This window comes from Thermobia domestica, chromosome 8 (assembly GCF_964235325.1).
Source record: "Thermobia domestica chromosome 8, izTheDome1.hap1.1, whole genome shotgun sequence".
Lineage (NCBI taxonomy): Eukaryota > Metazoa > Arthropoda > Insecta > Zygentoma > Lepismatidae > Thermobia > Thermobia domestica.
Genome location: NC_137461.1, coordinates 78,099,597 through 78,115,590, shown reverse-complemented (window position 1 = coordinate 78,115,590; position 15,994 = coordinate 78,099,597). Strand labels below are relative to the sequence as shown.

Here is a 15,994-nt window from a genome sequence, read left to right as displayed (position 1 = left end):
TTAAACCATTATAAGGTACAGTACCTTTATGCAGAGTTTCACGTCTCTATCTCATTGGAAAGTACCTAATCAGTGTAATGAGTGAGAAGACGAATATTTTTATGTTTGGCTAAGGACAGTTTCCCGCCCATAAAAAATCCCATAGCACATTAATCACATTTTGGATTTTTTCTGTAGTCTAGTCAATATAGGGTTCTTCTATGGAACGTTTCACGTCTATACCTCATTGTGAATTACCTAATCAATTTGATGATTGAGAGAATGAAACGACTTCTACTTGATTAAGAACAGTTTTTCGCCAATAAAAATATTTCTTATAACACATGTCACACATTTCGGAATTTTTCTATGCTCAAGTCATTATAGGGTAACTCTATGGAACGTTTCACGTTTCTATCTCATTGGGAAGTATCCAATCAATTTGATGAGGGAGAGAATGAACCGATTTGTGTTTGACTAAGGACAGTTTTTCATCCATAAATAACTCCCATAGCACATTCCTCACATTTCGGACTTTTCCATATTCAAGTCATTATAATGTACCTTTATGCAGAGTTTTACGTCTCTATCCCATTGGTAAGTAACAAATTAACTTGATAAGTGAGTGAGTGAAACGATTTCTTGCTTGGCTAAGGAAATCTTTAGCCTATAAAAACTTTCCCATTATACATTCCTTAAATTTCGACTTTTTCCATACTCAGGTTATTATAATGTACCAGTGTGCAGTTTCACGTCTTTGTCTCATTAGGAAGTATCTAATCAATTTGATGGGTGAGTTAGTGAAACGAATTTTTCCTGGCCAAGGACATTTTTTGCTCCTAAAAATTTCCCATAGAACATTCCACAGATTTCGGACTTTTTCCATACTTAGGTCGTTATAGGGTTCAATTATGCAAAGTTTCACGTTTCTATCTTATTGGGAAGTACCTAATCAATTTGATGAGTGAGTGAGTGAAACGATTTTTTTTCATGGCTAAGAACAGTTTTATGCTCATATAAGGTTTCCCATAGCACATTCCTCAGATTTTGAACTTTTTTCATACTCAAGCTATTGTAGAGCACCTTTATGCAAAGCTTCAAGTTTCTATCTCATTGGGAAGTACGTAATCAATTTGATGAGTGAGTGAGTGAAACGATTTTTTTCCTGGCTAAGGACAGTTTTTTGCCTATTAAAAATTTCCCATAGCACATTCCTCAGATTTTGAACTTTTTTCATACTCAAGCTATTGTAGAGCACCTTTATGCAAAGCTTCAAGTTTCTATCTCATTGGGAAGTACCTAATCAATTTGATGAGTGAGTGAGTGAAACGATTTTTTTCCTGGCTAAGGACAGTTTTTGCCTATAAAAAATTTCCCATAGCACATTCCTCAGATTTCGGACCTTTTTCATACTCAAATTGTTATAGGGTACTTTTATGCAAAGTTTCAGGTTTCTATCTCATTGGGAAGTATCTAATCAATTTGATGAGTGAGTGAGTGAAACTATTTTTTCCTGGCTAAGGACAGTTTTTGCCTATAAAAAATCCCATAGCACATTCCTCAGATTTCTGATTTTTCCATACTCAAGTTGCTTTATGGTACCTTTATGCAAAGTTTCAAGTTTCTATCTCATTGGGAAGTACCTAATCAATTTGATGAGTGAGTGAGTGAAACGATTTTTTTTCATGGCTAAGAACAGTTTTATGCTCAGAAAAGATTTCCCATAGCACACTCCTCAGATTTCGGGCTTTTTTCATACTCAAATTGTTATAGGGTACTTGTATGCAAAGTTTCAGGTTTCTATCTCATTGGAAAGTACCTAATCAATTTGATGAGTGAATGAGTGAAACGGTTTTTTTCCTGGCTAAGAACAGTTTTTTGCCTATAAAAAAATCCTGTAGCACATTCCTCAGATTTCTGACTTTTTCCATACTCAGGTCGTTATAGGGTACATTTATGCAAAGTTTCAAGTTTCTATCTCATTGGGAAGTACCTAATCAATTTGATGAGTGAGTGAAACGACCTTTTTCCTGGGAACGGACAGTATTTTGCCCCTAAAAATTTCCCATAGCTCATTCCTCAGATTTCTCACTTATTCCATACTCAGGTCGTTATAGGTACTTTTGTGCAAAGTTTCAAGTTGCTATCTCATTGCGAAGTACCTAATCAATTTGATGAGTGAGTGAGTGAAACGATGTTATTCCTGGCTGACAGTTTTTTGCCTATAAAAAATTTCCCATAGCACATTCCTCAGATTTCGGATTTTTTTTCATACTCAAAGTGTTATAGGGTACTTTTATGCATAGTTTCAGGTTTCTATCTCATTGGGAAGTATCTTATCAATTTGATGAGTGAGTGAGTGATACGATTTTTTCCTGGCTAAGGACAGTTTTTTGCCTATAAAAATTCCCATAGCACATTTTTCAGATTTTGAACTTTTTCCATACTCAAGTTATTGTAGAGCACCTTTATGCAAAGCTTCAAGTTTCTTCTCATTGGGAAGTACGTAATCAATTTGGTGAGTGAGTGAGTGAAACGATTTCTTTCCTGGCTAAGGACAGTTTTTGGCTATAAAAAATTTCCCATAGCACATTCCTCAGATTTTGAACTGTTTCCACACTCAAGTTGTTGTAGAGAACCTTTATGCAAAATTTCAAGTTTCTATCTAATTCGGGAGGACCTAATCAATTTGATGAGTGAGTGATTGAAACGATTTCTCTCCTGGCTAAGGACAGTTTGTGGCCCATAAAAGATTTCCCATAGGACATTCCTCAGATTTCGGACTTTTTCTATACTTAGGTCGTTATAGGGTACCTTTATGCAAAGTTTCACGTTTCTATCTCATTGGGAAGTACATAATCAATTTGGTGAGTGAGTGAGTGAAACATTTTTTTTCCTGGCTAAGGACAGTTTTTGCCCATAAAAAATTCCCATAAAACATTCCTCAGATGTCGGACCTTTTCCATACTCAAATTATTTTATGGTACCTTTATGCAAAGTTTCACGTTTCTATCTAATTGAGAAGTACCTAATCAATTTGATGAGTGAGTCAGTGAGTCAGTGAGCCTGAAATTTGAATATTTTGGGGGTCTAGTACTCGAATATGGTTGAAGGTGGGAATGCGAAATTTGGCATATTAGTACATCTGTGGGATATCTCCTTACAGTCTAAATATCATGTTTCTACCCTTAAGAGAATCGTTTTTACAAAGCCTCAAAGTCGGCGATTTTACCCAAAACTCTTGTTCGTGTATAATATGCTTACGGCAGTGCAGGCCAGTTTTCATTTGCTTCGCGTAACTTGGCTGCCATGCAATGCTGTGCATGTTGATTTTCTGTCAATAATTTGTTATTTCCTTAATTCTTACTTTGATCAATTGGTTTAACTCCCACCTTGTTTACACTAAAAACAATACCATTTTATTTGAAACATCACCAATTTTTCGTACCACTTGGAAAATAGTTTTACAAATCGACCCTCATCTCTTACCAATGTTGTTTTGTTCTTTAAGATGTATCAAAGGATATATCATTCGACAAATGTACCTAGGTATATATAGAAAATATGCATTTTGGCTTGAGGTGCAAATTGATGGAGGTCCTGTAAACACTTAATGATTTTATAGATTTTATCAGCCCCTCTACGGTCTTCGAGACGTATATGTGACGGAAAACTAGTATGAATTCAGGTTCGAATGCATAAGATAAAAAGTTTCTAATCATTCAATGCAATATTCATAAGTAGGAACATAAACGGATTGTAAAAAGTAAAAGATTGTAAGTAAAACGACTAAATATCATGATATATAAATATAAGTATAATTATATTGTGATTACATCAATTCATGTTATATATGTTTGTAACTATTTCTACGTATAACATTGTTTATGATTTTTAATCAAAGTTTCGAGATACATTTCATTTATTTTCTTCAATAATTACAGAGAAAGGCATTGGTTTTACTACAAGTCCATCCCTGGTTTCTGTGGACGGTGGAGCTTGATTCGGCGGGATAGAGAACGTAAACTTCTGCAACATCACCGTTGTAAATTGGAAGAGCATTATTTTCGTTACATTTTCACCCAAACATCGCCTTCGTCCTGAAAATGAAACGAAAAAGTCACATTATATGTTTACATTAATTCTAAAATTGTTAAATCAATTTCCATGTTTTAAAAATTAGTATGCTTTTTTTTTAAACGTAACTTTTCTTTAGCACAATGACTACCTTAAATAGACAACGATACGTAGGATTTTCTATATGACTTGTAGAGTGAGAACATTCGATGATAACGTTTGGTAACTATTTTGGTTATAGCGTATTCGTATTATAGGCAGTAGCTAGTATTAGCTTGTTTACGCAATCATATATAAAGCGGGTATTTTTGAAATGTGATATCTTTAGATTTATGTATTAGTAAGAGCAACGCATTCGTGATTTATATCATAGGATTGGTTACTCTAATTTTATGAGCACAAACTAGACTTCCTAGTATTTCTACTTTCAAGCATCATCTGCTATCAATATGTTTAATGTCACGTGAAATACTAATATTCTCAAGCTGTGGCTGATGTGAGTAGTTGCATTTACACAGTTCCATCTCACTTGAAATGTTGTCCATGAAGTCCTTACAACACCAGACAACAAATGCCGTCACATGTCGTTCAATGTCCGTACAAATCAGATGAAGAATACATGAAACTGTAAGAAAACCTTTCGAACAATATCTTCTCAGATATTTGCAACATCTTAAGTAGAACATTACAATGCATAAATTTGTGTGTACATTATGATTGGATAGATACCCATACAGTGAACATATTTATCGTACATATTAGAACTGGACTATCATAGTATTTATGAAAGAAAAGTTAATAGTTCAATTCCTCTTTGTGGTACTTAGCTGTGCGGAAAAGGGTACCTCTCGGACATACCGTACATTTCAAATGTTTGTTACTAAAATCGGAAATGTATTCATGAAATAGTAAACAAGTATACAAATCGAGTTAACCTAACAGTATTTACAAAAACTGTAATTCCCAACTTCGAACTTTAAATTTATTTACTTACCCGTTTGTGTTGAATATTTTGAATAAAAAAGAATATTTGTGTTGATTTGCAGGAGTCCTTCCTCATTTTATCATGTAATATTCTTTTACTTGCCATTATTTCTTGAAGATTAGTCTACTTCTCTCTATGAGAAGGATACATGTTTTTAAACATTTATATCACCTACATTATTAATAATACAGTGTAAATCACTGAAACCCATGTATTTGTGATTTTATCAATGTATTGAACACATTTCATTAACATTCTTTGAAATTAGTTATTTTATTTAGGTTTTGCGTGTTCCAAACTAATATTCACAATACCATTCATAAAAATGTGCCTTATAAGTTGTTCATAAGAACGATGTTAATACCAAAGAGAATGAGGCAGGTCATAAAATGAGAAGTCATCTTCAGAAAGCTCACATGCGAGAGAAATATGTAGAACTGTAGAAGAATGTAGTCACCACAAACGAAGTGTGAATGTATTTGTCCTATCTCCAATCCGTCTCACATACACACAAGAGCGAGCACTCATCACACCACGTGACCAAACTTTTTATAAATACCCCAACCATTCGCCAGCCGAATCTGAAGTCAAAGAGAGGGCATGGGCTAGCCCCTCAACTACATTAATTCTTTCATTTTCTTTTTCACACTTTCACTACTTTGAACTCTCACTTTTCTCCATCGAAATGCTCTACATCTCTCTCTCTCTCTCTCTCTCTCTCTGTGTGTGTGTGTGTGTGTGTCTCGCTCTCTCTCTCTCTAACTTTGCACTAAGTAACTGGAGAAAGTAAGGCACTTACCTGTATATTGATGAAGATCACCGGAAGTTGTCTCTCCGAAGAGAAAGTTTTTTTTTTTTATTTTAGTAAATCGAATGACCAGTTTTGCAAACGTTTCGAGGAATATAGCAAAACTTCTGTTAGCGTACGCAGCATTACCATCTTTTACTAACCAAACTTCCCAACTTTAACACAGGTGAGCGTACACAGACAAATTGGCGCACAAACGGAATGAGGTACTGACGTCCTGTATACCTTAAATTAAATATTGACAGAAATTGTTACCCTGACTCCACATTTATAATTATCATTTGAAGAATTTTGCCATCAACAGAAGAAATAAAGTTGAGTTAGGGAAAGGTCACTAGTGTAGCATGGCTGCAAATCCATAATCTAACGTAGTAGAGCATGAGGAGCAGTAGTGTGGGTATTTAAGATTGATAAGTCACGTACTGGCTGACATATTCGGTATCTTATTAAAGTTGAGAACTAACGCTGCCTATAGGCCAAAGGGATTTGCCGTTAATACATGTTTCACGTTAATTCTCGAAAAGGGTTAAACACTGATTTTCATTAGAAACTCTTTTCTCTTTATTTTCATTCTTGCTTCGAAAGATAAAATTCAATCATTCGATTTACAATTACAAAATTTTCTTGTGGGGCGGCAACATCCGGAGATATTAATCAATACAAGAGCAACTGTCTTACTTTTTTCTAGTTACTTTGAGTACAGATTCGCTTCTTTATCTTCTTTGGTTTCTCCCTTATCACGGCTGGAGGTTCTAAATTATATTACAAGGTGGAAAAGTTATTTAGTGAATTTGCCGTCAAGTCGGCACTAGTTACCGTTCTCATAAGGATTTCAATAAAGCGTCTTTACGGCCACATAAAACATTTTTGCTGGTGTACGTATCGTAACAGGAAATTGCCTTAAATAAGGGACACGCTAATATATATACAGGTCGTCTAAAAAGTCTCCTGACGTGGGGTAAATGTTACTATCAGAGTTACAACAAAAGGTAAGATGGGAGACAGACTTCAAACATGATGTATACAATCTAACTGAACCAGCCATTTGGGTTGTACATTTTTGATGCGGCCAAAGTTAAATGAAAATGCAACGTTTCCAATTACCTACATCCACTACATGAGTGAATGAAGTTACTGTATATATGCTAATGTGTAGACGGCCAACCCCATTTCAAACGGTAACTTTATTCACGTATGATGTGGATACAGGTAAGTGGCAACGTTACATTTTCGTTTAACACTGGGCGCATAAGTGTACAGCCGAAACGGCTTGCTCGATTTAAAACATTCCATCATTTCAGATAAAAAATATCATATTGAGGGATGGTTTTTCATATTACATTTTTTGTAACTTTGATAATAACAGAGTTATCCCATATCAGGGGACCTTTGAGATACTCTGTATATGATATTAAATTCCTTTAAAAAGTGCACAATTATGGATATTTTCAGCTTAGGTTTTAAAGCTGTGTTTTCTATTTTAAAGACATATTTTCAAGGGTGTGTGGGAGAAACGGAGGACAATACAATAAAGAAGTGGAGTAAAAAACTATTAAAAGAAATGAAACTTATACGGGAGAAGAGGGCATGTACAATAGAGAATATGTTAGTATAAGATGAGTATACTCTCTATAAGATGAGTATAGGATCGAGATTAATCTAAGTATTATCAGGAATTTTAATGAACACATGAGAAGAGGATGTTTAAGAGAAGGGAAAATGTGTTATTTATATTTTCAGATATGTGAAGTATTCTTATATATTTCGATCATAACAAGTTACAGTTTTAACGGTTTGTGAGAAGGCTCAAAGATAAAGAAAAAGGAATAGGCCTAAAAGTGGAATCAAAAGACAGTTAAATCAACGTTTTGAATATAGCAATAAGAAGAGTAGAAGGGACATTCAACAGTGTGATATAGAAAAAACGGTAAGCAGATATGTATTCTCGCAGAACGAGTATAGGAGATGAAACGAGTAAAGGGTATAGTATTGAAATTATCGGGAAATTATAGAAATAGTAGGCAGTAAAGATGACAAGAAAAAAGGCACATTAAAATGCTTTGCTTTCTTAGAATAGAGTGGATAGAGTAAACGAAAATTAAAGAATGAGGGCAAGAAAGATGCTGAGCATGGGAGAGTGAAGAAAGAATAATAAAAGAAAGGATGGTTTCGAATAAACAGCATTGAAAGAAGAAACAGGAGTCACGTAAAACTATTTAAGAGAATAGGAGTATGATCATACGGGAAAGGTTGTAGGATAAGATTATATTTATTGAACGGGAAGAGAAGGTGAAGCAGGGGTTTCAGTGCAAATAATGGGGAAATGGCATATAGAAAATTCGGTAAAAGGTTAGAAGAAAGAATTAGGCAACAAGAAGTAGACCTTGAAGAGAAATAATAAGATATCATATAGGGGTATGAGAGTATCAGGGCACGAAATTAAGTATTGAGGTATAGAAGATCTAAAAAGGGAATGAAGACGGAATAGATACGAAGTGAAGAGAGATAGAGATAGATAGAGAGAGAGAGAGAGAGAGAGAGAGAGAGAGAAACTGATGAATTGGAATAGCTGGCTGAACATACTAGATTTGTCCAGAAAGATGTTATATAGAGCAGAAGAAAAGAAACGATTAGACAGATATGTTGAAATATTTTTAGAGTGTTGCAATTTGGCAATTAAGAGTTTAAATTCTTAGGAAAGTGAAATACTTTTTTAAATTAAAAGTTGAAATATATACGTAATTAAACATTCTTAAACATAATAGGTTTTCACTGATTTTAGAAAACACTTGATCTCATTTCTTTGCATATACCACCCTTATATATGTTATAGCAATTAGACTATTTTGTAATGTGTATGATGAAAACACACACTATCAAATCTTTAGCATTATTATCAAATAAAGTTTCTTCCCTTGGTCAGGTTTTATTTATTTTTAAAAAGCCAACGGAATTTCAAACCTAGAATGAACGGTATTCATTAATTTCATTTCAATATTACGTGGTTACTTTATATTGATTTCAATGAAAGTAATAGAGTGGCAAAGTTACACTACCGTTATGTTTCTTAAAGTATTTTACTCGTAAATTCACATGAAACTCTTACCTCCACCAAACGTTACCAAATTTTCAGAATTCTTAACTTCTCCATTCTGTAGAAATCGTTCTGGTCTAAACTCATTTGGATCGATCCATATCTCTTTGTTTTTGTGAACTGCAAGTATATTCACCCAGATAATTGTGCCCTGAAATTTTCAATGAGTCATTTTTGAAAATAGTGTTATAATACTACGCTATAATTGTCATTCCTAGCTCATTAGAAAATTATCTTACACTTCGTGAGTGATTAATTACTGATACTACAACGGTACGTATGTATATGGTTATCACTTGTAAATTTTTAAATTTGGGCGTAAAGTATTTTTATATATGTACTAAACTATGTTATTCGAAGAAGAAGAACAAGTTTGTTAGATATAATATCGATACAAAGAAGGTATTTATGTTGTCATAGTTTTTAAATAATATGATTGTCAATAGGAGGTTTTCATAGTTTTTAAATAATATGATTGTCAATAGGAGGTTGTTAAGGCAACAAAATAAATAAATGGTATAATTGCAACAGAGCTTCGCCTTATTTAATGGCTCAATAATAAAAATATTTTTTAAGAACCGTTTCATGTATGGTGCTGGAACACCGAGAGGGAAGGAAGTAGTTGTATCGTTCGTTTTGAAGTAAAGTAGAAACGAACAATATTGAGCCAATTATTAATTGTACCATTTTAAGAAGTGGCGGAATATCTATAGAAACGTTACGAGTGCTTCAGATAGTGAAACGATTGGCTCTCAAATAATAAATTCTTCAGATAACATGATTGACTTATTAAGACAAATATCGCAACAAATCAAAGATCAAGTTCAACATTTTGATGAAAAGCTAAAGCAATTGTAGCAACGCAATGATGAAAAGCTGGAGCAATCGCAGCAACGCAATGATGGCAAGCACGACCAAATGCAGGAGCATTTAGATCAGATGAACCAGCAAATTGCTGCCAAAGTCCGACTTTATGATGAAGATATGGAAAAAATAGTGCAGAGATTCTCTGAGGTCCAGGACGCTGTAGACATTATAGAAACCAAGTTCGAATCTACATTAGTGGAATTTACGTATTTTTCACAAAAGCATACTGCCATATTGAGTGAAACAGACTATCCTAACTTTTCCTTTCAGTCGCATACTTTTGATTGTCTTATGGATGCTGCGTGTAATGGTGATGTCGGTATGCATCAAAGTGTGAAGAGGTACTACCGTTTTTGTCTAGTGAATGCTATTGATTGCTTGTATTCATAATATATTCAACATGATATCAATCCTGTGGTTCATGTAGCAGGAGGCAAGTTGATTCCAATATTCGTGAAATGCAGAAAGCAAACGTGTATTCTTATTAGTGCTTGTGTTGATTGGTCGATTGAACTGAATCTGTTGAATTGTTCATTCAACGAAAAGATCAATATGATAATAGTGAGCAATCCGATGATGTTTTCACAGAACGTGATGCAGTACATTGACTTTAATAATCTAAGCATGATATTGCAAGGTTTTGAAAATCCATCAATGGTGCAATACAGTGCTAGCTTGAATCAAACTAACCTTCGAAACCAAGATCGAAGTGTCCATGTGAGACTAAAGTGTGATCCCAATGTAAAAGGCGATGTTAAATCCACATGTACCGGTAATGTAACCGAGTCTAACTACAGAAGAAACAGAAACCATGGCAGGGCAGATTACCATGAATATTGTAGAAAGAATAGGTATAGACACAACATCTCACTACCATTGAAACGAATGCGAACTGAACCTAGTGTTACCGATAAGATAACTGAATCTAACATTAGTAGTAACGGTAAATGTGATTGTGTGACTCAACCTAATCCTAGTGTAATACTATTACGTTCACCTAAGAAGCATGTAAGCATCAGATCTAATCACGTTCGATGGAGACTTCGTAGAAATCCCATAGATGATGAAAATTCTCAAAGTAAGAAACGAAGAACTGTAAATGTATATAACGCACAAGACTGTATTCCGGCTTTGAATTTCAATGCAACCTAAACAAATTCATTAGTCATGCAACTTAACCTAATGTAAGTGCGTCCGAAAGGATATATCAAATTGATTCTTAATATGGACACATATGTCTTTATATTATGTGTTTTCTGTGATATTTTTGTTTCATACTATTTGTTTTTCCTATGATTGTCAAAATGCAATATCAATCACATTATTCATGTTATGAGGTTAATAAGACGTTAATTATTATGTTATGTTCAGATCATTCTCACATTTCAATCTTAACCTATATTTCGTTTAACTTTATTTTATATTCGATCATGTTGTGTTCAAAGAACAACTTTATAAATATCACATACATCTTACTCAAATTATTTTTCATGATGCCTAAGTAAATAATTAATAACTTGTAACAAGCATTTAATGGACCTGAAAAAGGACTTAAAATCAACAACTTGAAAATAAAATTGTGAATGTGCCTTATCGTCGTTGAGACGATGATAAATGTGATAATAATGTTGTTATAAAATTGAATATGATATATATGTATATTTTATATGAATTGTAAATGTAACCGATCCAGAGTTCTTTTTCTTTTTATTAGGTAAATGAATAAAAAGAAAAGTCCGTCGGCCGCAATAATATAAAACGGTACGTTTGTACATTGTTATCACTTGTAAATTTTATAAATTTTGGGTTAAAGTATTTTTAAATATGTGCTAAACTATGACAAGTGTTCAAAGAAGAAGAACAAGTTTGTTAGATATAATATCGATAAAAAGGTATTTAGGTTTTTATAGAATTTTAAATAATATGATTGTCATTAGGAGGTTGTCATAGTTTTTAAATAACATGATTGTCAATAGGAGGTTCTCAAGACAGCAAGATAAATAAATGGTATAATTGCAACAGAGCTTCGCCTTATTTAATGGCTCAATAATAATAATTAATTTTTAAGAACCGTTTTAATACTATCACATACAGTGTGTCGAACTAACACATGTTATAACTACAATAATAGAATGAATACATATAACCAAAATTCCCAACGATATATCTGCAATTTTATATCAATCTGCTATGTATTACTATGTTAAAATATAAAACATTAATATAGTCGAGCATCTTGTGAAACTAAGCATAACAGAACTGTTAAAAAATTTCAGATTATAAAAAAATATTAAGGAGGTACACATTGCAGTGGCATAATACAAGTGATCTTTTACAACGAAAAGCGAAGAGATACATATATTTATTATTTTGAAATAGGAATTGTAGTAAGAATGTAAACGGTATTTTGTCAGCCAAGATACAAAGACTCGATATATCGACTCAAGACAAGACAGAGACCAGGAAGGATCCACAAAAATCAATAACTAGTTGCAAACTCATTAACGTATTTAATCATCAACTGCGAATTCATCATCTCTCATAAAATGCTATAAAATACTCACTAATTTATTTACTTGTACATGTATATATTTATATATATATATAGATAGATATAAATATATACCTAGGTATATGGTTATCTCCCGTATATATATTTACCGGCATCGCTAACATTGTTAAAAGTGGGGTCTTATGCAGAGTCGTTTTGACGTTTGATTAAAGTCATACTAAATGCATGACTAGTCCAGGAAACATATGTTAGTGGAACTCTTTAGTATGGCACTAATCATATTTCAGAATGATTCTGCATAAGGAACGTGATGTTTAAGTTTGAAAAGAACCAGATGGTAACTTCAACACAAATGGATAATATATGCAATGACCTACAAGAAAACAAGATTTTTTTAAACCATTAGTAGCTGTCAAATTACCATGATCCTCTTACAAAGAACTAACATGAACATGTCATACAGACATTCGAATCAAACCTAGTGCATTCGATAAACATAAAAAAAGGATACTCATACACAAAAAATAGGTGCCATGGGAACGGAGTAAGTCCCTGGAGCATATTAACACTGTTTGTATAATTAAAATCGTAGACTCGCCGTGAAAAAGCTACTGCATCTACATATTTCATTACAAAGCCATAGTTTATAGTTGATTCTCTTCAGCATGAAACATGGTTTACAGAGGTGCTATGGATTGGGACCCGTAACGTAATTGATCAGAGAAAATTTGTACAATGTCGAAAAATTCCCTCCAGAAATCCTTCCTATTAAATTTGGTTCCTCTGGAGTGGCCCCGGGTAAAAAAACACCATCCACAGCTATCTCGAAAAAAACTATAGGGGGATTAGATATGACTGTACCAAGTTTTGTTTTAATAGACGGAATTTGTATGAGGATGAAGACGGGGTACCACTTCGTTATATACATACAAAAGGGAACCAATGCCCTGACCTATAAAGAGAAGATGATATAGAAATACAGGGGTAGTACTATTTATTCTGATATCAAGATTTTGTCACATTATCTGTAGAGTGAAATGAGACAAACGTTTTAAACAACAACTGCTGTACAGTTATATTGGATAAACCGACTTTATGAACCAACACTACCACCCATAACTTTTTTTTCTCTTTTTTTCAGGGTACATTTTAATTGTGTATTTATATATGTTCGTCGATTCTCAGGTCTGTCTTTGAAAAATTGGTTATCCCGAATAAATTTGAGCTTCCCCATGGGAAATTACTCCCATGTACCTTTTATTCACTTTAAAATGTACTTTAATTTGACCACTGACTCCTACCGGCTCCGGTGTCAGATCAAAGAAGGACCAACTTCACAATATAACCATATTAGAATACATTTTTGCGACTTATTCGTAATTTTCCTTTCTACATGTTACGGAACAATATGCGTGGTCACTATTGAAACCTTTGCTTCATTTTACAAAGAACATGGTGCAAATTTTGATATAAGAATAAATATTACTTCGTTTATATGTTTATATTATGCTCTCTTTATATGTCAGGTCATCGGTTTCTTTTTGTATAGTTTTGTATGTACAGAACGTATAGTTTTAAAAGCTTTACCCTCATAAGTATTCCGCCTAACAGAACAAAATTTAGTACACTCATTTCTTATTCGCTATTGTATCTTTTAACATTGTTTTGGATTGTGTGCTTTTACCCGGGGCCACCCTACATGATACCAAAGTTGATGGGAGGTATATCTGGAAGGAATATCAAAACATTCTCCCAATTTTTCTTATTCAGGTATCTTATGGACCTCAATACATAACATATGTGGAAAGCGCGTTTCATTCTGAAGAGAATGAACTGGGAGTCTACGATTTTCATTATACTAACAGAGTTAAAAGGTGATATTTATTGTACATGATCATATGTTTGTATGTTTATCGAATGGACTTGGTTTCATTCGAATGTCCGAATGAAACATTCATGTCCGTTCCTTGTAAGTAGATGTAAGAACATTAACAGCAAGTATGAATAGAGACAATTTGCAAAATTGCATTTACCTCTGGGCGTCCTCTATACAATGGGTAACCCTATTTGATTTCAATAAGTGGAAAAACTGGGTGCATACGCAAACTTGGTTATGAGTAACAATAAAAAATAAAAAGCGAGGAATATTGCTGCACACACATACACAAACACACACACACACACACACATACATACATATATAAATATATATATATATATATATATATATATACTCTTTGCATATATGTAATTGCACACAACTGTTTCACCACATTGCATTTTTATAGCGTAAAATAACATGTATACTAGTAATGGATCTGAGTTGTCTTTCACACCTTATACTTTTTTCCATGGGTATTTACTCCCATCACCTGTGTAATGATTGCGTGAGCCCTTATTATAACTATTAGTATTTTTTTGTATTTCCTAATATTCATGGATTATTCATATCTTTTTGGCTGGAAATATTGTGATTGAAATATTTATGTTTTGGTCACCTTAGTTATTTTGTAGCCCAGTAGATCGAAATCCTCCATTGCCTTTCGTGCAGTTACAGGTACTACAGGCATTATTCTCTGTACTTCGAGGAGAGTTGCGGCAGTGTAAGGCATCCTAATTTGAATAGAATACAGATTTGGATAAGCACAACATAAATATGACGTATGTAACACATGTTTCTATTGATATAACAACACAATACAAGTAAATAAAACTAATTTTCGTGTAATAGGAACTTAGAAGGGAAGTGAAAGAAGAAATATATCACCTACCTGCTGGCGTGGAGATGAAACGAAGGGGTATCATTTCTTCCTACGACATCCATTATTTCTTTCCGGACATTACTCTGAACATCAGGATGCAGCACAAGGTACAAAACAATAAAACTCAAGGTATTACTAACAGTATCCAATGAGGTAAACACCATGTCTTTGAGTATATCAAGGGATTTTTCAACTGGAAAGAAGTTAATGTAACACTGTTAAATCTTTTTTATGGAATTTTAGAAAGAACCGCTGAAAATACTTTTGTTTTGTTGATGCAGAATAGCATTTCACCTATTAAATTCTTAGACACTTTAGAGTTGCATAATGAACTAAAAACGTAAATATTTGACATTAAATTATCTTGGTTATATAATGTATCTGTATTTAAACAGGCTAAACATACCCACTGAAGAAGAGGGGGCACACGCAACCAAAGAAGTGAGGCAGAAAGAAAATTTAGAAACTACATTATTAAATTCTATTAAAATTGGTAATAACTTTTCATTATAAAAAATCAAGAAAAAACAAGTATGAACTATCTTTACAGCAATATTGTAGGGAGTAAGTATATATGTAGAAGATTTCTACTGAGCTGACAGAGACTAGACCACGTGAATCGAGTGAAAGGAATTAGATAATAATTTGATTGCAGAGGGGGATTTGAAACCAGAAGCCAGTAAAACTAGACGAATAGTAAATTTCCAGTCAATTCTTTGTATACCAGGAATTCACAGCACAGAAAATGCAGCTAAGTTAAATTTTTAAGCAAAAGTCAGCTGAAAACAGTTTCATTACCTGCTGGGAGAAATTTATTTGATTATTGTAAAGAATGTAGAGTTAGTGCCTAGAAAATTTTTACACGACAGCTAGAGGTCAGTACTCGCCTTAAGCTTATCATAGTTTAGTT

At 33.4% G+C, this 15,994-nt stretch overlaps 1 protein-coding gene across 1 annotated transcript in view; it reads right to left on the bottom strand.

The window, feature by feature from the left end:
• Positions 1 to 3,840: 3,840 nt before the first annotated feature.
• The window catches only part of LOC145691770 (cytochrome P450 2U1-like), a 28,323-nt gene continuing 16,169 nt past the window's right edge, over positions 3,841 to 15,994 (bottom strand). Inside the window, exons 3-6 of the mRNA XM_081767080.1 lie at positions 15,094 to 15,277; positions 14,821 to 14,935; positions 8,956 to 9,094; positions 3,841 to 4,079 (exon numbers count right to left, since the gene is read on the bottom strand). Coding sequence (XP_081623206.1) covers positions 3,898 to 4,079; positions 8,956 to 9,094; positions 14,821 to 14,935; positions 15,094 to 15,248 — 591 coding nt within the window. The 5' untranslated portion in view covers positions 15,249 to 15,277 and the 3' untranslated portion in view covers positions 3,841 to 3,897. The remainder of the gene's footprint in view (positions 4,080 to 8,955; positions 9,095 to 14,820; positions 14,936 to 15,093; positions 15,278 to 15,994) is intronic.